Genomic DNA, 16,713 nt, shown 5'->3' with positions numbered 1-16,713 from the left:
CTTCATTGATTTCTGAGGGCACCGGAGCGCATAACACTGGAGTGGGAGTGCCGGTCCACGAATACATTGCTATATATATATATATATATATATATATATATATTCCTCCAACCCTGCCAGCACTACACTTTCAGTAATCAACCGCCCTGTTGCCCAAATCCATCAACAAACACATTCCAATAGGAGAAAACAGCACTTCAAGAGCTTTCATAAACTGCAACCAGCAAAGTGTATTAGACTTTTCAGAGCTCTTGCCCCTTTATCAGGATTCTCCTGAATATAATGGTATATCCTGGTGGTCCTGATGAAGACGCAGGAGCCCTTACACATTGATAAGTCTAATACACCTTACTGGTTGCAGTTCATGAAGTCTGTTGGAGTGCTGTTTTTTTCCTATTGGAATGTGGTTGTTGATGGATTTGGGCACCGGGGCAGTTATATATTTATTACCAGTTTCTTTGCAAGCTTACTATATAAATGTATATATTATATATATACACAGTATGCAGTATACAGTATATATATATATTAAGGCCCTATGGGCCTGAATCAGCATGTATCGCAAAAATGAAATCTTTCTCTAATGGGCAAAACCATGTGCACTGCAGGTGGGGCAAATGTAAAATGTGCAGAGATAGTTAGGTTTGGGTGGGTTATTTTGTTTCTGAGCAGGGTAAATACTGGCTGCTTTATTTTTACACTGCATTTTAGATTTAAGTTTAAACACCCCACCCAAATCTAACTCTCTCTGCACATGTTATATTTGCTCCCACAGCAGTGCACATAGGGGGTAATTCCAAGTTGATTGCAGCAGGAATTTTTTTAGCAGTTAGGCAAAACCATGTGCACTGCAGGGGAGGCAGATATAACATGTGCAGAGAGAGTTAGATTTGGGTGTGGTGTGTTCAATCTGCAATCTAATTTGCAGTGTAAAAATAAAGCAGCCAGTATTTACCCTGCACAGAAATAAAATAACCCACCCAAATCTAACTCTTTCTACACGTTATATCTGCTTCCCCTGCAGTGCACATGGTTTTACCCAACTGCTAAAAAAATTCCTGCTGCGATCAACTTGGAATTACCCCCATGGTTTTGCCCATTAGAGAAAGATTTTGCTTTTGCGATCCACGTGAATTAGGCCCTATATGCATATGGCATTTAGGTGGACATTTACTAAGCAGTTATAAGAGAGGAGAAGTGAGCCAGCGGAGAAGTTGCCCATGGCAACCAATCAGCACTGAAGTAACATCTATAATTTGCATACTATAAAGTAATACAGAGCTGCTGATTGGTTGATGGGGCAACTTCTCCACTGGCTCACTTCTCTGCTCTTATCACAGCTTAGTAAATGCCCCCCTTAGTACGTTGCTAGGGTAACTACACAACAAAGCACAGAAAATCTGGGATTAGTGGACTTTCCCTCAGTGTCCAAACAAATCCAGAAATCCTCTACAAACACAAATACAAACATGAGGACCTCCACTCACTAGATACTCACCTCAACAATTCTCCTCATTAATGTTGTAATGCCAGTTTAAAAAATAAAATGATAAGAAGCATCTGCTTGCAGAAGTGGCACGTCCTCACACCAGTTACATGTGGCAGGTTTTATATATGTCCCACAGTGTGTCTGTTTGGTAAATTCTGTTATCTATAAGATTGGTAAATGTCGCTTGCAATACCAGTGTGTGTGTGTGTGTGTGTGTGTGGAAAAGGCGGGGGGGGGGGGGGGGAATTTGGAGGGTATCGATCATGGGTGCAGGGGGCCCACACTGCACACATGTGCCCATTATCTATACTTGAATCAGTGCGTACCAGTTTCCAGGAGATATTTGCATGCTCAGAAGACTCTGGAACAGTATCAAAGTCTTTTCAGCACATGTGCTTGCATATGGGGGGCCCACATGAAGACTGACCACTGTACCCTTTCTCTGATAAAGTGCATATGGGGGGCCCACATGAAGACTGACCACTGTACCCTTTCTCTGATAAAGTGCATATGGGGGCCCACATGAAGACTGACCACTGTACCCTTTCTCTGATAAAGTGCATATGGGGGGCCCACATGAAGACTGACCACTGTACCCTTTTTCTGATAAAGTGCATATGGGGGGCCCACATGAAGACTGACCACTGTACCCTTTCTCTGATAAAGTGCATATGGGGGGCCCACATGAAGACTGACCACTGTACCCTTTCTCTGATAAAGTGCATATGGGGGGCCCACATGAAGACTGACCACTGTACCCTTTCTCTGATAAAGTGCATATGGACAGACTTTTAATATAAATCTTCCAGTAAATACCCCATTAAACCCAAAAATGACTGTTTTGCGCTAAAATACTGAATGGTGCATCTATGAATGAAAACTCCTGTATAATATATAACCATCTGATTTATTTATTCAATAAAAAATATATATATAAAAAGATTGGGTAACGTTCTGCTTTTACTATATAGAATTCATGTGTACAAGTCATCAAATACTTTTCCTAATTGCTATAACAATGGAAAACACCTGATATATATTACCACATGTAGTATGAATACTTATGAACACTCTAGATAGTATCCAATCTTAAGTATACATCTTTCATAAAAAAGTGCAATTTAACTTTAAAATGTTATCCATATAGATATTGCAGAAACAACTGTGTTTAAAGATGCTATCCCAAATTGTGGTTACCACTCATATGCTGTATGCACACAGCTTATTGTTCCATGATATATATGTTTCTTAAAATGGTATGAAAACTTTTGCACACTCGTATGCTTTTCAGTTTTAAGGGTCAGTCTCTTGTATATACAAGCAGTGGCACTATGTATGGTGTGCATACTGAGTGCAGCGCAAGATCCCGCAAAACAGCCAGTTGGGCTGCAGTGGTAAGCTGCCATACACGGCACATAAGCAGCAATCACATTACGGGACAAGTGCTCTCAGGATCGTTTGCACATAACGTGGGACACCATACATAGTGCCACTGCTTGTATATACAAGAGACTGCACTTTTTTATGAAAGATGTATACTTACGATTGGATACTATCTAGAGTGTTCATAAGTATTCATACTACATGTGGTAATATATATCAGGTGTTTTCCATTGTTATAGCAATTAGGAAAAGTATTTGATGACTTGTACACATGAATTCTATATAGTAAAAGCAGAACGTTACCCAATCTTTTTATATATATATTTTTTATTGAATAAATAAATCAGATGGTTATATATTATACAGGAGTTTTCATTCATATATGCACCATTCAGTATTTTAGCGCAAAACAGTCATTTTTGGGTTCTTTGGTTTGCTTTCATTTCTGAGGTGGAGATCTGTGGCCCTCATTCCGAGTCGTTCGCTCGGTATTTTTCATCGCATCGCAATGAAAATCCGCTTAGTACGCATGCGCAATATTCGCACTGCGACTGCGCCAAGTAATTTAACAATGAAGATAGTATTTTTACTCACGGCTTTTTCATCGCTCCGGCGATCGTAATGTGATTGACAGGAAATGGGTGTTACTGGGCGGAAACACGGCGTTTTATGGGCGTGTGGATGAAAACGCTACCGTTTCCGGAAAAAACGCAGGAGTGGCTGGAGAAACGGGGGAGTGTCAGAGCGAACGCTGGGTGTGTTTGTGACGTCAAACCAGGAACGACAAGCACTGAACTGATCGCACAGGCAGAGTAAGGTTGAAGTTACTCAGAAACTGCAAAGTCGTTTGTAATCGCAATATTGCGAATACATCGGTCGCAATTTTAAGAAGCTAAGATACACTCCCAGTAGGCGTAGGCTTAGCGTGTGTAACTCTGCTAAATTCGCCTTGCGACCGATCAACTCGGAATGAGGGCCCTGTGGCTCTTCATCATCACTAATTAAAATAGCTGTGTGCACACAGACACAGCTGGACTGGTTTCTTGCAGCTCATAGTATTAAAAACTAATTGAATTGATACAATTTAAAAACATACAGCGCCTGAATTGTGATTTTTTAAATACCCCATTAGCAGTGTCGCCGAGAGGTGGAGGGGGCGGCCACAAATTACCCGGGCCCGGGTGCGATACTACCCACCCCCCAGTATACCTGTGCTGTTGCCGGCGTCGGAGGCGCCATCTTCTTTGGGAAGATGGTGCCGCATACAGAAATTAAAGGGCTAAATTCAATTCTTTGCCGGGTTGAATAGCGCTGGGAATTAGCTCCCGGTGCTATTTAATTCAGCGCGATGTGATGCCTGATGAGAGGATTTTTTCTCACATCCCCCAAGGATTGCGAGCAGAAATCTGACAAAAGTGCTGGCATGATGCTGATTTCTGCCCCTAGAGCGGCGGAAACAGCATAGCGCCAGGCACTTTGGTTGGAGAATGCCGGTTCTCGCGACAAAACACCCTGTCTAGTCATCGAGAACCGGTCTTCTTCAACATGCCAGCGCGCTGAATTTAATAGCATTGGGAGCTAACTCCCGGCGCTATTCTATCCACTCTGAATTTGATCAAGCCCACTGATTCTGGCACTGTGCCAAAGTCTTTACTCTCTAGTGGCCAGCGTCATCTTTCCAAATATCACTGGACAGATGGCACTGGCTGTAGAGGAGGGACCCGCTTCCTGATAAAGTAAGGTAGAAAGCGGGTGCCCTCCCCCGTACCCTCCTGTGTTAATATTGCACCCCCATGTGGAGTGGGCGGGGCCACTTTGCGGCCTCTCAATTATATTATTATGTACATATTTTAATAGTAAAAGGAATTGCCATGCACCCTTTTTAAGCCATGCCCCCTTTAGCGGGGCCCTGCCTTTTAGTTGACATACAGCATACTAATTGCCTATTTACCTGCTCTTACTCTTTCTGGAATCCCTTGCTCCGAGGAAAGCAGGTCACCATCCTGCAACTCCCCCACTTCCTAATGAAATGGATGGTTCCTTGGTTATGATAATTTGATTTTCATCAGATTGCGTCATCGTGGCTCTGTGCATGATGCCCCATTGCACCACAGGGGGCAGTGATCATAAAGAGTCGATTCACCCCCTCCCCACACCGGTCACCTGCATCTCTCCTCTGACCACTATTCAATGAAAGGACAAGAAAAACTAGTTAAGTTTGGCATAGAAATATAGTGTATACACACACACATACCTCCCACCTCCAAACGTTTACTATAGTTGAAGAGGAACATTCTGCAGCGAGGCCGATTTTGAAAAGGGGATGTGGCTTATGGAAAGGGTCATGGCTTCATGGGAGTGCCACGATCGCGAGCCACGCCTCCCATTTCGTCACTGAGGGGGCATTCCCAGCTCATGCCCACTCTCTCTGTCTACAGTGAATAGACGTTGTACGCATGCTAAGCAGAGCAATGAGTAACAGGAGCCTCCCAAATGCTTTCCCCCCCCCCCCACTGTGGGACACTGTGGGGACACTGGTGGGACAGCAGTACAGTACCCAAAAAACTGGACTGTCCTGCGAAAAATCGGGACAGTCGGGATCTATGCATGCATAAGAACACCAAGTGGTAGATTTACTAAAGCTTCTAAACAGACAGATGGAGGTCTTGCCTATAGGAAACAATCAAATTCTATTATTTTCTAGAATGCAATGGACAAATGAGAGCTAGACGGCAACACCTCCACTCCACTTCATTTTAGAAGTGTTAGTAAATCTTCCCCTGAATGTCAGTTGTGTTTAATACTGTTGACAAAATTCTAAAAATATTTGACAATTCCCAAATATAGCCTTAAGATTAATGTTAGTAAAACAAAGTTTCAGATTATCTTTTTATTTATTTTTTATTAAACACTTTGTGAAACCACTTGGAGGTACATAAAGTAAAGTAATACAACACTGAGGTTGTAAAATAACTTTCTTCTGAAGATTTTGTTTGTGTGTTATGCTAGCTTTCATTGGTGCAAGCTTGCAGGGTCACAAAAGGGTCCCTTTTTCTGATAGGTGATAACTGTTAAGATGCGAACATTAAATGAAGCTACATGGCAGCAATATCCATATCTCTATTTTCAAAATTAAAAATAGATTAACATCCAGACATCTGTTCCAAAAAGGCTTTGTGTGTGGAAATATAGCTTGCATTGTTGTTGCAGAACCTAATACATTCAGGGACCTCTTCAAAGATGGAGTCTCTAGTCCCATGCATGACGAAGTCCAGATAGGAAATGCCATGTTGTAGTTGGTGCAAGGTGATACAGTTCAATTTCAGAGTCCTCGGTTTTGCATGCAATCTGTTAAAAGACGGTAATCAAAGGATGGTTTCTCTGCAGACACCAACTAGACTATGTGGCCTGTCCTGATTTAGATCTCGAGCTAGATGTATCCTGTGTAGAAATGCTACTGGAGAACTGAGAGCTCCACAGCTCCGAAGGTGAAGATCTTCCTGCAGCCGTTTTCTGGATATGCTGACGTTCTGATGAGAGTTTGTTATTACCTGTATGTGAAGAGACAATGTTTGATATTATATTGCTTATGTTTAGTATTATATTGTTTATGTACTGTGTAAAAATAGGGATGCATCATTCATTTAGACTTTTGCATGAAGAGATTTGCCATTCCCATCATTTTGCTGCCCACCTAATTTGCTGTGTGAGATTGCTGACTGGGACAGCTTGTTATAGGCATACCCCTATCTACAGTATTACTCGCAATGAATAATTAGGACTCAAACAAAATTTGAATGCAAACTACTGACATCAGTATATGCACTTCTTCTTTTAAATAATACTGTATCTACTGTAATGGCTAGTGTCAGAAAAGCTACAGAATGCAAGCATTTGGCAATTACAGAAATGCTGCATTTGTGTACAAAGACGCAAACATATGACACATGGGGTCAATCCGAGTTGATCGCTCGCTGACGTTTTTTGCAGCGCAGCGAACAGGTTACTACTGCGCATGCACCGCAATGCGCACATGCGTCGTACGGGTACAAAGCGGATCATTGCTAGGCAATGGATTTAACGAAGAATCCATTCGCACAGCCAATCGCAAGGAGATTGACAGGAAGAGGGCATTTGTGGGTGGCAACTGACCGTTTTCAAGGAATGTTTGGAAAAACGTAGGCGTATCCTAGCGTTTGCAGGGCGGTGGTCTGACATCAATTCTGGGACCAAAAAGACTAAAGTGCTCAAAAGGGCTGAGTAAGTCCGTCCAGAGCTACTCAGGAACTGCAAAAACGTTTTCGTCTCGCTCGACTGGACATGCGATCGCATACTTGCAAAGCAAAAATACATTCCCCCGTGGGCAGTGACTATGAATTTGCACGGCTGCTAAAAGTAGCTAGCGAGCGATCAACTCGGAATAACTCCCACAACCCTGATTCAGTTGCACACAGATATACAAGTGTCGCATACAATTAAATCAGCACAGTCTCCTGGTGCGTCCTAGTCGCATCGCATTGTGACAGAGAAGCAATTTCGGATAAAAAATGCCCGATGCTAGTAGAATCTCGTGGGACCTGGAGCGTCAAGAGGGGCTGTTTGGTGTGACTGCCGCAATGATGTATGAAGACACACCAGTACAAGTGCGGGGTACTAACTTGGGTCATTCAGTTTGGCAATATATGTGTGAACTGAAAAAGGATAATTTGCACATTGTAGCCTCCCCCTTCATGTCAAATGTTTGTAATCTTTTAACGTATTACCACGTTCTGTTTTTGTTTTTTTATACCAGTGATACAGGGTATTTCCACTTAATACGTCTTCTGTTATATTCACTGGCTTCTTGAAGCAAGTAAGCATCTTGTGTAATTACAAATGATTTTTTTTTCTGGTGAAGAGAAAGATAAAAAATGTAAAACCAGGCAAAGCATGATGAGAAGGTATACGTAATAGCATGCGAACAATAAAGGACTGATGTATATATAGTAATGTAAATATGTTAACTGATGTTCATGAGAATGTAGATTACCTAGGTACATGGATATAAATTATGTGTCACTAATATTAGCCAGAGAAGGCCTCAGTGTTGCCTAGAAATTGATAGACTGCAAATTGGTTGAGTGTGCAGTGTCTAGCTAACAGGTCACTTTTAGGGTCCCTTACAAACATTAATAGATTGGTTAGACAATATGAAACTTGAAAAGATCATTAATCCCCACGGAGGATTATAAAATTCCATATGTCAACCGGATGTGGTGGCATCCAGGGCCACCATCAGGGGGGGACTGCCAGGACTCATGTACCAAGATGGACAGAGAAGGGGGCACATCTATTCTTATTATTATTATTACATTTTATTTATAAGGCACCACCTTCCACTACACCAGCGGTGGCCAATCCGCGGCTTTCAAGCCGCATGCAGCTCTTTCTATCTCCACATGCAGCTCGTAAGCTCCAGCGGCGCCTCCCGCTGCCCTAGTCTGCAGTGCCCGGCACCAGCCCATAATCCAATCAGAGCTCGCGGACCGGCAGCCTAATTATAGAGAATCAACGCCACCGGAGAGTGGGGACTGAGGAGCAGGAGGGGCGCACGCTGCGCTCTCCTCTCACAAGCATCAGACTGAGCAGAACTTGGGGGGGGGCGCAGTGTGCGGACATGTGAATCTTACACTGGGGGCATATCTGGCACTGGGGGGGACGTGTATCTGGCACTGGGGGCATATCTGGCACTGGGGGCATATCTTGCACTGGGGGAACATGTGTTTCTGGCACTGGGGGCATATCTGGCACTGGGGGGACGTGTATCTGGCACTGGGGGCATATCTGGCACTGGGAAGACGTGTTTCTGGCACTGGGGGCATATCTGGCACTGGGAAGACGTGTAGCTGACAGTGGTGGCATATTTGGCACTGGGGCATATCTGGCACTTGGGGGATACGTGTTTCTGGCACTGTGGGAGGATGTGTATCTGGCAGTGGGCGCATATCTGGCACTGGGGAGACGTGTAGCTAACAGTGGGGCCATATCTGGCACTGGGGCATATTTGGCACTGGGGGCATATCTGGAACTGGGGAGGACGTGTATCTGGCACTATGGGCATATCTGGCACTATGGGCATATCTGGCACTGGGGGGATATGTGTATCTGGCACTGGGGGCATATCTGGCACTGGGGGGCATGTGTATCTTACACTGTGGTCATATCTGGCACTTGGGGCATATCTGGCACTGGGGCAATATGTGTATCTTACACTGGGGGCATATCTGGCACTGGGGAGATGTGTATCTGGCAGTGGGGGCATATCTGGCACTGGGGAGATGTGTATCTGGCAGTGGGGGCATATCTGGCACTATGGGGACATATATGTATCTGGCACTGTGGAGGCATATATGTATCTGGCACTGTGGAGGAATATATGTATCTGGTACTGTGGAGGAATATATGTATCTGGCACAGTGGGGACATATATGTATCTGGCACAGTGGGGACATATATGTATCTGGCACTGTGGGGACATATATGTATCTGGCACCGTGGGGGCATATATGTATTTGTCACTGTGGAGGCACCCATTTTTTGGTGTTTTTATATGTATGTGGCACTGTACAGGGGCTTTATTTGTATGTGGCACTGTACAACATGACTAAAAATGGGGTTATGACACAAGATCATACTCCTACGAACGTCAAACCGAAAGGTGTGTGCATAAAAATGAGGTGTGGCTTTGTGACAACTATGCCACGCCCCCATTTTTGCTCGCGTGCCGAAGGTGCGCGCATGATATGACTCTTATCCTTGACTACAGATCTTTTCTGGCTCTTTGCCACTGACTGGTTGGCCACCCCTGCACTACACAGCTCTGCTGAAGCCGCGGCCGCACTGACAAATTTATAATAAAGTATCTTTGGGATAATTTACACCCGGCCTCTTTTTTTTTAAATTAATAAATATTTTTTAAACAAAAAAAACTCCATTTAAGATGGCGCCATTACTAATGGGCCAGTGCTCTGGACTTGCCCCCCAGGCTAAAAGTTGCCAGTCAGCCCCTGCATATAGTTGAGTGTTAAAAGGATATCCCTAAATTATCCTTAAAATAACATCTGGCTGAACCAGGGGCGTAGCGAGGGAGGAACGAGTGGAGCTTGAGCTCCAGGCGCCACTGGGAACAGAAGGTGCTGTCTCGTCTCTGTAACAGAGCTGGGAGCCAGGACTTGGGGTAGGAGGAGATGACTAGAAGAGTGAGAAGGGGTGGCCACCACACTGCCTGCATGTTCCATGTCACTGATTGCAGTGCAGAGAGTCCAGAGCAGTGCAGTGTGGTGTGTTATTAGGGAAGACGGGAGGTTTGGAGGCTTGACAGAAGAACCTTCTTGGCTGTCATGTATCTGTATTCATTGATATGGAACATGCAGGCAGTGTGGTGGCCACCCCCTTCCCTTTCTTCAGTCCTTTACTCCTGCCCACGGAGGCCCAGCCTGTCAATCACATAGAAGCTCCGCTCCTCCAGGCTAGAACGAAGAGAATTCTCACCAAATTCTCTTGGTGAGAATTGATGTGTGTATACTGTGTGTATATGTGTGTGTTTATGTCTGTGTATACTGTGTGTTTATGTGTATGTGTGTGTGTGTGTGTGTGTGTATGTGTGTGTAAATGAGAGTGTTTCTCTGTGTAAATTTGAGTGTTTGTATGTAAATCTAGCTTCGGCGATAGCGACGCAAGGGGCCGCGCATCGATATCACTATGGGCATACACACAGAGAGATCCATGCTTAAAATCTAAGCGATCTAGTCAGATTGATTAGAAGTTAAGCACTGATCTCTCCGTGTGTACCCCCCCTTTAGGAATCCAGTACTGTACCTCTATCTTCAAGTACTTAACATATATTTTTGTGGCTCCTTGTATGAAATACAGTAAATCATACTACCTTATTTAAAATATTACTCTAATGTAATTGTAAGTAAAATAATGGGGGGAAAAATCTATGGAAAAAATCAATAAGTTGGGTTATTTGTGAAAAATCAAAAGAAGTACAGTGTAAACTAATTGGACAATTGCTTATGTGGTTTTCAAAGATAATGGGGGAGACATTGGAAAAAGATAAAGCACCACCCAATCAGCTAACAACTGTTATTTTTTAAACACAGCCTGTAACATGGCAGCTAGGAGCTGATTGGTGTATCTCTCTCACTTTATCTCTCTCCAAGGTTTGATACACCTCCCCCAATGAATCAGTAGTAAATGAGTTAAAGTAACTGAGTTGCCTGGTTCTGAAGGCCATATTGTTCAAATGTGTCTAAATGCTAAATAATCTATTTGGTTTCATAGTGAGAAATCTGCGATATGTGGTCACTCTATGGATTAGATTAGAAAGATTTGAGGAACGTCCTAAATCAAACAATTTACAGGGTTCCAAACACTGGTGGGAGATCATGCCAAACAAATCTTATTGAGTTTTTGACTCCCTGACTAAAATAATAGATTAAGGGGGTGGAGCGGGGCGTAGATGTAGCACATGGGTCTTCAACCTGCGGGCCTCCAGCTGCTGTGGAACTACACATTATTATTATTATTATTATTATCATCCTTTATTTATGTGGCACCACAAGGGTTCTGCAGTGCCCAGTTACAGAGTACATAAACAAACAATCAAAACAGGAAAACAGCAACTTACAGTTGAAGACAATATAGGACAAGTACAGGGTATATAAATGTATCTACATCAGCAGATGACACTGAAATACAGTAAGTATCAGGTGGCAGAAAACTACGGAATTTGGTGCAGTTGAAGATTATTAAAGTAAGAAAAGGACAAGCACGTGAGGGAAGAGGGCCCTGCTCGTGAGAGCGTACATTCTAAAGGGGAGGGGTAGACAGACAGGGGTGACACAGACATGGTACACAGAGAGCGTGGAACAGGGGGTTTAGGATGAGAGACAGCTGGGTTTGATGAAAAAATGGGTCTTGAGGGCCCATTTGAAGTTTTGTAGAGAGGTGGAGAGTCTGAGCGGGAGAGGTAGGGAATTCCAGAGAAAGGGAGCAGCACGTGAAAAATCTTGGAGGTAGGAGTGAGAGGAAGTAATCCGTAGGCAGGAGAGTCAGCGTGCATTAGCAGAGCGAAGAGGACGAGTGGGAGTGTAAAGGGAGATCATGTCGACAAAGATGTAAATGAGAGAGGAGTGGGTGAGGGCTTTGTAAGTGAGTGTGAGAAGCTTGAGATGGATTCTGAAAGGACAGGGGAGCCAGTGAAGGGCTTTTAGAAGAAGAGAGATGGACATAGTGCGTTTGGTGAGGAAGATGAGCCGGGCAGCAGAATTGAGGATAGATTGGAGTGGAGAGAGGTATTTGTCAGGGAAGCCAGACAGGAGGAGATTACAGTAATGCAGTCTGGAGATGACAAGTGAGTGAATAAGGGTTTTAGTAGCATCCTGGGTCAGAAAGGGTCTGATCCTGGAAATATTTTTTAGATGAAAACGGCAGGTTTGTGAGAGGTGCTGAATGCCCTGCCACAGTTTTGCTATTAAGGCATGCTTAATCTGAGTCAGGGCATGCTGAGATATGTAATTTCACAGCAGCTGGAGGGCCGCAGATTGAAGACCCATGATGTAGCATATAAGGCACTTGACACAGTCCCACATCACATGCTACTAAATAAACTTGAAAGTGTGGGATTGGATTATAAAACAGTTAAATGGAGTGCATTCTGTGGAGGGAAGTGTTACCAGTGGAGTACCCCAGGTATCTGTACTTGGCCCAGTGCTCTTTAATATCTTTGTTGGTGACATTGCAAATGGTATTAAATAGAAAGTGTGCCTTTTTGCAGGTGACACAAAGGTATGCAACAGGAAAGACACATTGAAGGTGTAAAACAAATGATTGAGGGTCTAGGTAGACTTGAACGTGGCAACTACAGTTTAATTATAAAAAATGCAAAATCATGCACTTGGGTCTCAAAAACCCAACGGCTAAATATAGTATGAAGAGTACTATAATGGTAACAACTAAGGAGACAAGGAATTTAGGAGTCACTATTTCAAGTGACTTAAAGGCAACAAAGCAATGCAGCAAAGCAAATGAGAATGGCTAGTCCAATGCTAGGTTTCATAGGAAGAGGAATCAGTAGCAGGAAAAAAGAAGTAATAATACCACTGTATAGGTCATTGGTATGGCCTTATCTGGAATACTGGCCCTCATTCCGAGTTGTTCGCTCGCTAGCTGCTTTTAGCAGCATTGCACACGCTAGGCCGCCGCCCTCTGGAAGTGTATCTTAGCTTAGCAGAATTGCGAACGAAAGATTTGCAGAATTGCGTTTAAATAATTCTTAGCAGTTTCTGAGTAGCTCGAGACTTACTCCTACACTGCGATCAGCTCAGCCCGTTTCGTTCCTGGTTTGACGCCATAAACACGCCCTGCGTTTGGCCAACCACTCCCCCGTTTCTCCAGCCACTCCTGCGTTTTTTCCTGGCACGCCTGCGTTTTTCCGCAAACTCCCAGAAAACGGTCAGTTTCCGCCCAGAAACACCCACTTCCTGTCAATCACACTCTGATCACTTCAACGATGAAAATTCTTCATTCGGACGTGAGTAAATCTACTAAGTTTTGTGCTAAAATACTTAGCGCATGCGCGTTGCGTACCATGCGCATGCACATTTTTGCCTTAATCGCAACGTTACGAAAATCGGCAACGAGCGAACAACTCGGAATGACCCCCCATATCCCCAGAAGGATATGTAATAGATTAGAGAGAGTACAAAGAAGGGCAATTAAAATGGTGCATGGCCTACATCACAAAACTTACCCGGAAAGACTAAAATATCTTAACATTTATCATTTGGAGCAGACATGGGAAAAGGGGGACATGATAGAAACTTTCAAATATACCCAAGTGTTTTAAGGGTACAGAAGGGAAACATTCTTCAAAGGAAGAGAAGTATTAGAACTCAAGGATATACAGTGAAATTGGAGGGAGGTACAGTAGGTTCAAGGGAAATTTAAGGAAAAATTACTTCACAGAAAGGGTAGTGGATAAGTGTAATAGGATAAGTGTAATAGCCTCCCACCAGAGGTGGTAAAGGTGAAGACAATAGAGCAATTTAAACATGCTTGGGATAGGCATATGAATATCCTTACAAAGAACTAAGGATCAATTAGGGTTGAGGTTACCTAAAGGATAAAAAAAGGGGCAGACTAGATGGGCCAAGTGGTTCTTATCTGCCGTCACATTCTATGTTTCTACGCACACATACACGTCAGTAAACTGGGGAAGGGTGCATATTCATAGTGGTGATAATGGCGGCCACCAAAACTAATTGGCTGATCGCAAACTGACCTCTGAAGCTGATGGTTGCTTTCTTTATCATACCAATAGTATGTCGTTTTGTGGGTGTATTACTGAATTAATAAAGTTCTACTTTCAATAGTACTATATATGATAAGGAAGATTATAGCTGGTGTTTCATAGAGGGTGTTAAAATGTAAATCAAATTTTATAACAAATGTTAACTTTTTTTTGTATATTTAGTGAGCATTGTTATTTATAATAATTATGCAGCCAACCCCTGTTTTTTTTATGAAAAGTTTTTGGGTGATGCTTTAACATTGATCTTAAAAAGAAATCAATAGTCCAAAGTTGACCACTCTACTGGAATTTCCAAGAGACTTGAATTTGGAGTAACTATCTGGTATGCCACCCTCTTCTCCCATGTAGTAGATGGAGAAATGGTTGTGATGATACAATTTACTATTATAAATTGCATCATTGAGGCCTCATCCCATTACTGTAATACCGCAAATTGTGTTAAAATCCCACAGAGGGTGGGGCCATGATGATGTGAATCATAGCATTATGCCCCCTCCCCCCCCCCCCCCTTCTGCCGGAATCCTGCCTGCAATAGTCGGCAAGAATACACACTAGCTTTATTCTACATTTGCCATGATGCTCAGCCTGTTAAGGTTATTCAGAATTTGTAGTTCAACAATGGATTAATATAGGAGAGATGTGAAGTGTAAACGGTCATGCTCACATTTTCAAGTCCATACATAAGTACATTTGTTTACCTGGTCTATAACGTTGGCACTAAAAATAGCTTCCTCCATGTGCCTTTCATCTGATTTGATTACAGATTTAATGCTATTTACAACATGTTGCACTTCCGGAGAGAGGTGACAATTTGAATGTTCCAGAAATTTAGCCACTAAAATCTTTGTGTCCTTGTAAGTTTTCAGGTCAACCAGAGAATTTGGCCTTTCTTTTGATATATTCTTTAAGGCCTTGGGTTTGATTCGATAATTCCCTTTCCTTGGGTCTTTCTGTCGTCCCAGTAATAAATGGTTTCCTGTGTCCTGGCAAGCAGAGGCAGTCACGTGAGGATATGAACAAGGGGCTGAAAGACACAGGAAACAAAATTTAAGAACAGAAAAAAAACTACACAGATTGTAATAAAATATGAAGCCTAAATTGCCTGACTAGATTAAAAGTAAAATCAAACATCAATATGCAAAGCATAAATAATTAATAAATTGAAGTCTCCCAAGTGAGCATTTAGCGGTCTAGCTATATTCTGTTCACGTCTGTACGAAAATGCATTATAGTTCCCCTTATGAATGTTGCTCTATTTTATTACCCAACTGGGAGCAAATCACCCGGCTGTGTAGAATATGTGATTTCTAAGAGGCTTAAAACTACTCTGGTTCACTTGACATTGCCTTACATAAACATGATAAAATGTTGATAGAAATATCTTAACAACATTTAGAAAATGTTACAATACAACTCATTATCACTGATGAAATATAAGCTCGGCAACTCCAGTTACAAATCATACAAAATACAGTAACACATATAAAATAGAACTAGTACAGACTAGGTCAACGAAGGAGGTTCTGACTTGAGGTAAAGAGTAGAGTACGCACTGATCATGAGAGCTTACAGTCTAGACCAGTGGTAGCCAACCCTGGTCCTCAAGAGCTACCAACAGTTCACATTTTCCAGCTCATCTAGCAGGTGCGCAGGTGCAGTCATTACTCACTAATACATTTTAAAAGATCCACAGGTGGAATTAATTACTTAACTTGTGATTCTGTGAGGAGACCTGGAAAACATTAACTGTTGGTAGCTCTCAAGGACCAGAGTTGGCTACCCCTGGTCTATACAATAGGAACTAAGAGGACAGGAGTTGGCAAGAGACTGTAGCTGGGAGAAAATGCAGAGGGATAGTGTCAGATGTGGTTCGGTTTTCCTGAAATATGAACACACCTGAACTTAGGGATTCTGAGTAAAATCGAGTGCCAGTTTGGAATAACCTTGGGGATTCAAGTGGAACCAAGTCCTGGCTTGTGTCTGTTGTCAGTTTGGAACTTGGATTTAAAAAGTGAACTTGAGTTTTGGATTGCATGTAAACAGATCCATTCTCAGAGCTCTAATATGCAGTGCTTCTTGAGGCTATAGCTGATGCAGTCCGTAGAAGCCAGGGGCCTGTGCACATGTGCAAGACTCACCTTTTCCCTCTCCTTATAGTGCTGCTGCTTTAGCATGCTGTGGGCAGTGGCAGCCCCGTGAAGACAAGTGGTAGGAGCCACCACTGGAGATAACACAATAACATGCAGTATTACCAAGTTACACAACAAGGAAGCGCTGATCCTGAGTCTCATGTTCCTGTTGCTTTAGTGTCTTTTGCAATAGTCATGTCTACAGCTTTATGCTAATGCTAGTAAAAGCTCTTACCCTGGTGTACAAGCATGCGTCTGACTGTGCAAGGACTGTGGCACCCACATTGAGTATATTTAGATGCAACAATCCCTCTTGGTGCACCTGTAGACACTACCATCGGTCGTGCTAGGTGCAG

At 43.0% G+C, this 16,713-nt stretch overlaps 1 protein-coding gene across 1 annotated transcript in view; it reads right to left on the bottom strand.

The window, feature by feature from the left end:
* Nucleotides 1–5,747: 5,747 nt before the first annotated feature.
* ENTREP2 (endosomal transmembrane epsin interactor 2) overlaps nucleotides 5,748–16,713 on the bottom strand; it is a 1,280,798-nt gene continuing 1,269,832 nt past the window's right edge. Inside the window, exons 10-11 of the mRNA XM_063926232.1 lie at nucleotides 14,927–15,252; nucleotides 5,748–6,423 (exon numbers count right to left, since the gene is read on the bottom strand). Of these exons, the coding sequence (XP_063782302.1) occupies nucleotides 6,238–6,423; nucleotides 14,927–15,252 (512 nt within the window). The 3' untranslated portion in view covers nucleotides 5,748–6,237. The remainder of the gene's footprint in view (nucleotides 6,424–14,926; nucleotides 15,253–16,713) is intronic.

The sequence above is a fragment of the Pseudophryne corroboree genome, chromosome 6 (genome assembly GCF_028390025.1).
Source record: "Pseudophryne corroboree isolate aPseCor3 chromosome 6, aPseCor3.hap2, whole genome shotgun sequence".
In the NCBI taxonomy this organism is placed as follows: Eukaryota; Metazoa; Chordata; class Amphibia; order Anura; family Myobatrachidae; genus Pseudophryne; species Pseudophryne corroboree.
Note: the sequence above shows the minus strand (reverse complement) of the source record. Positions and strands in the feature narration are given on the sequence as shown.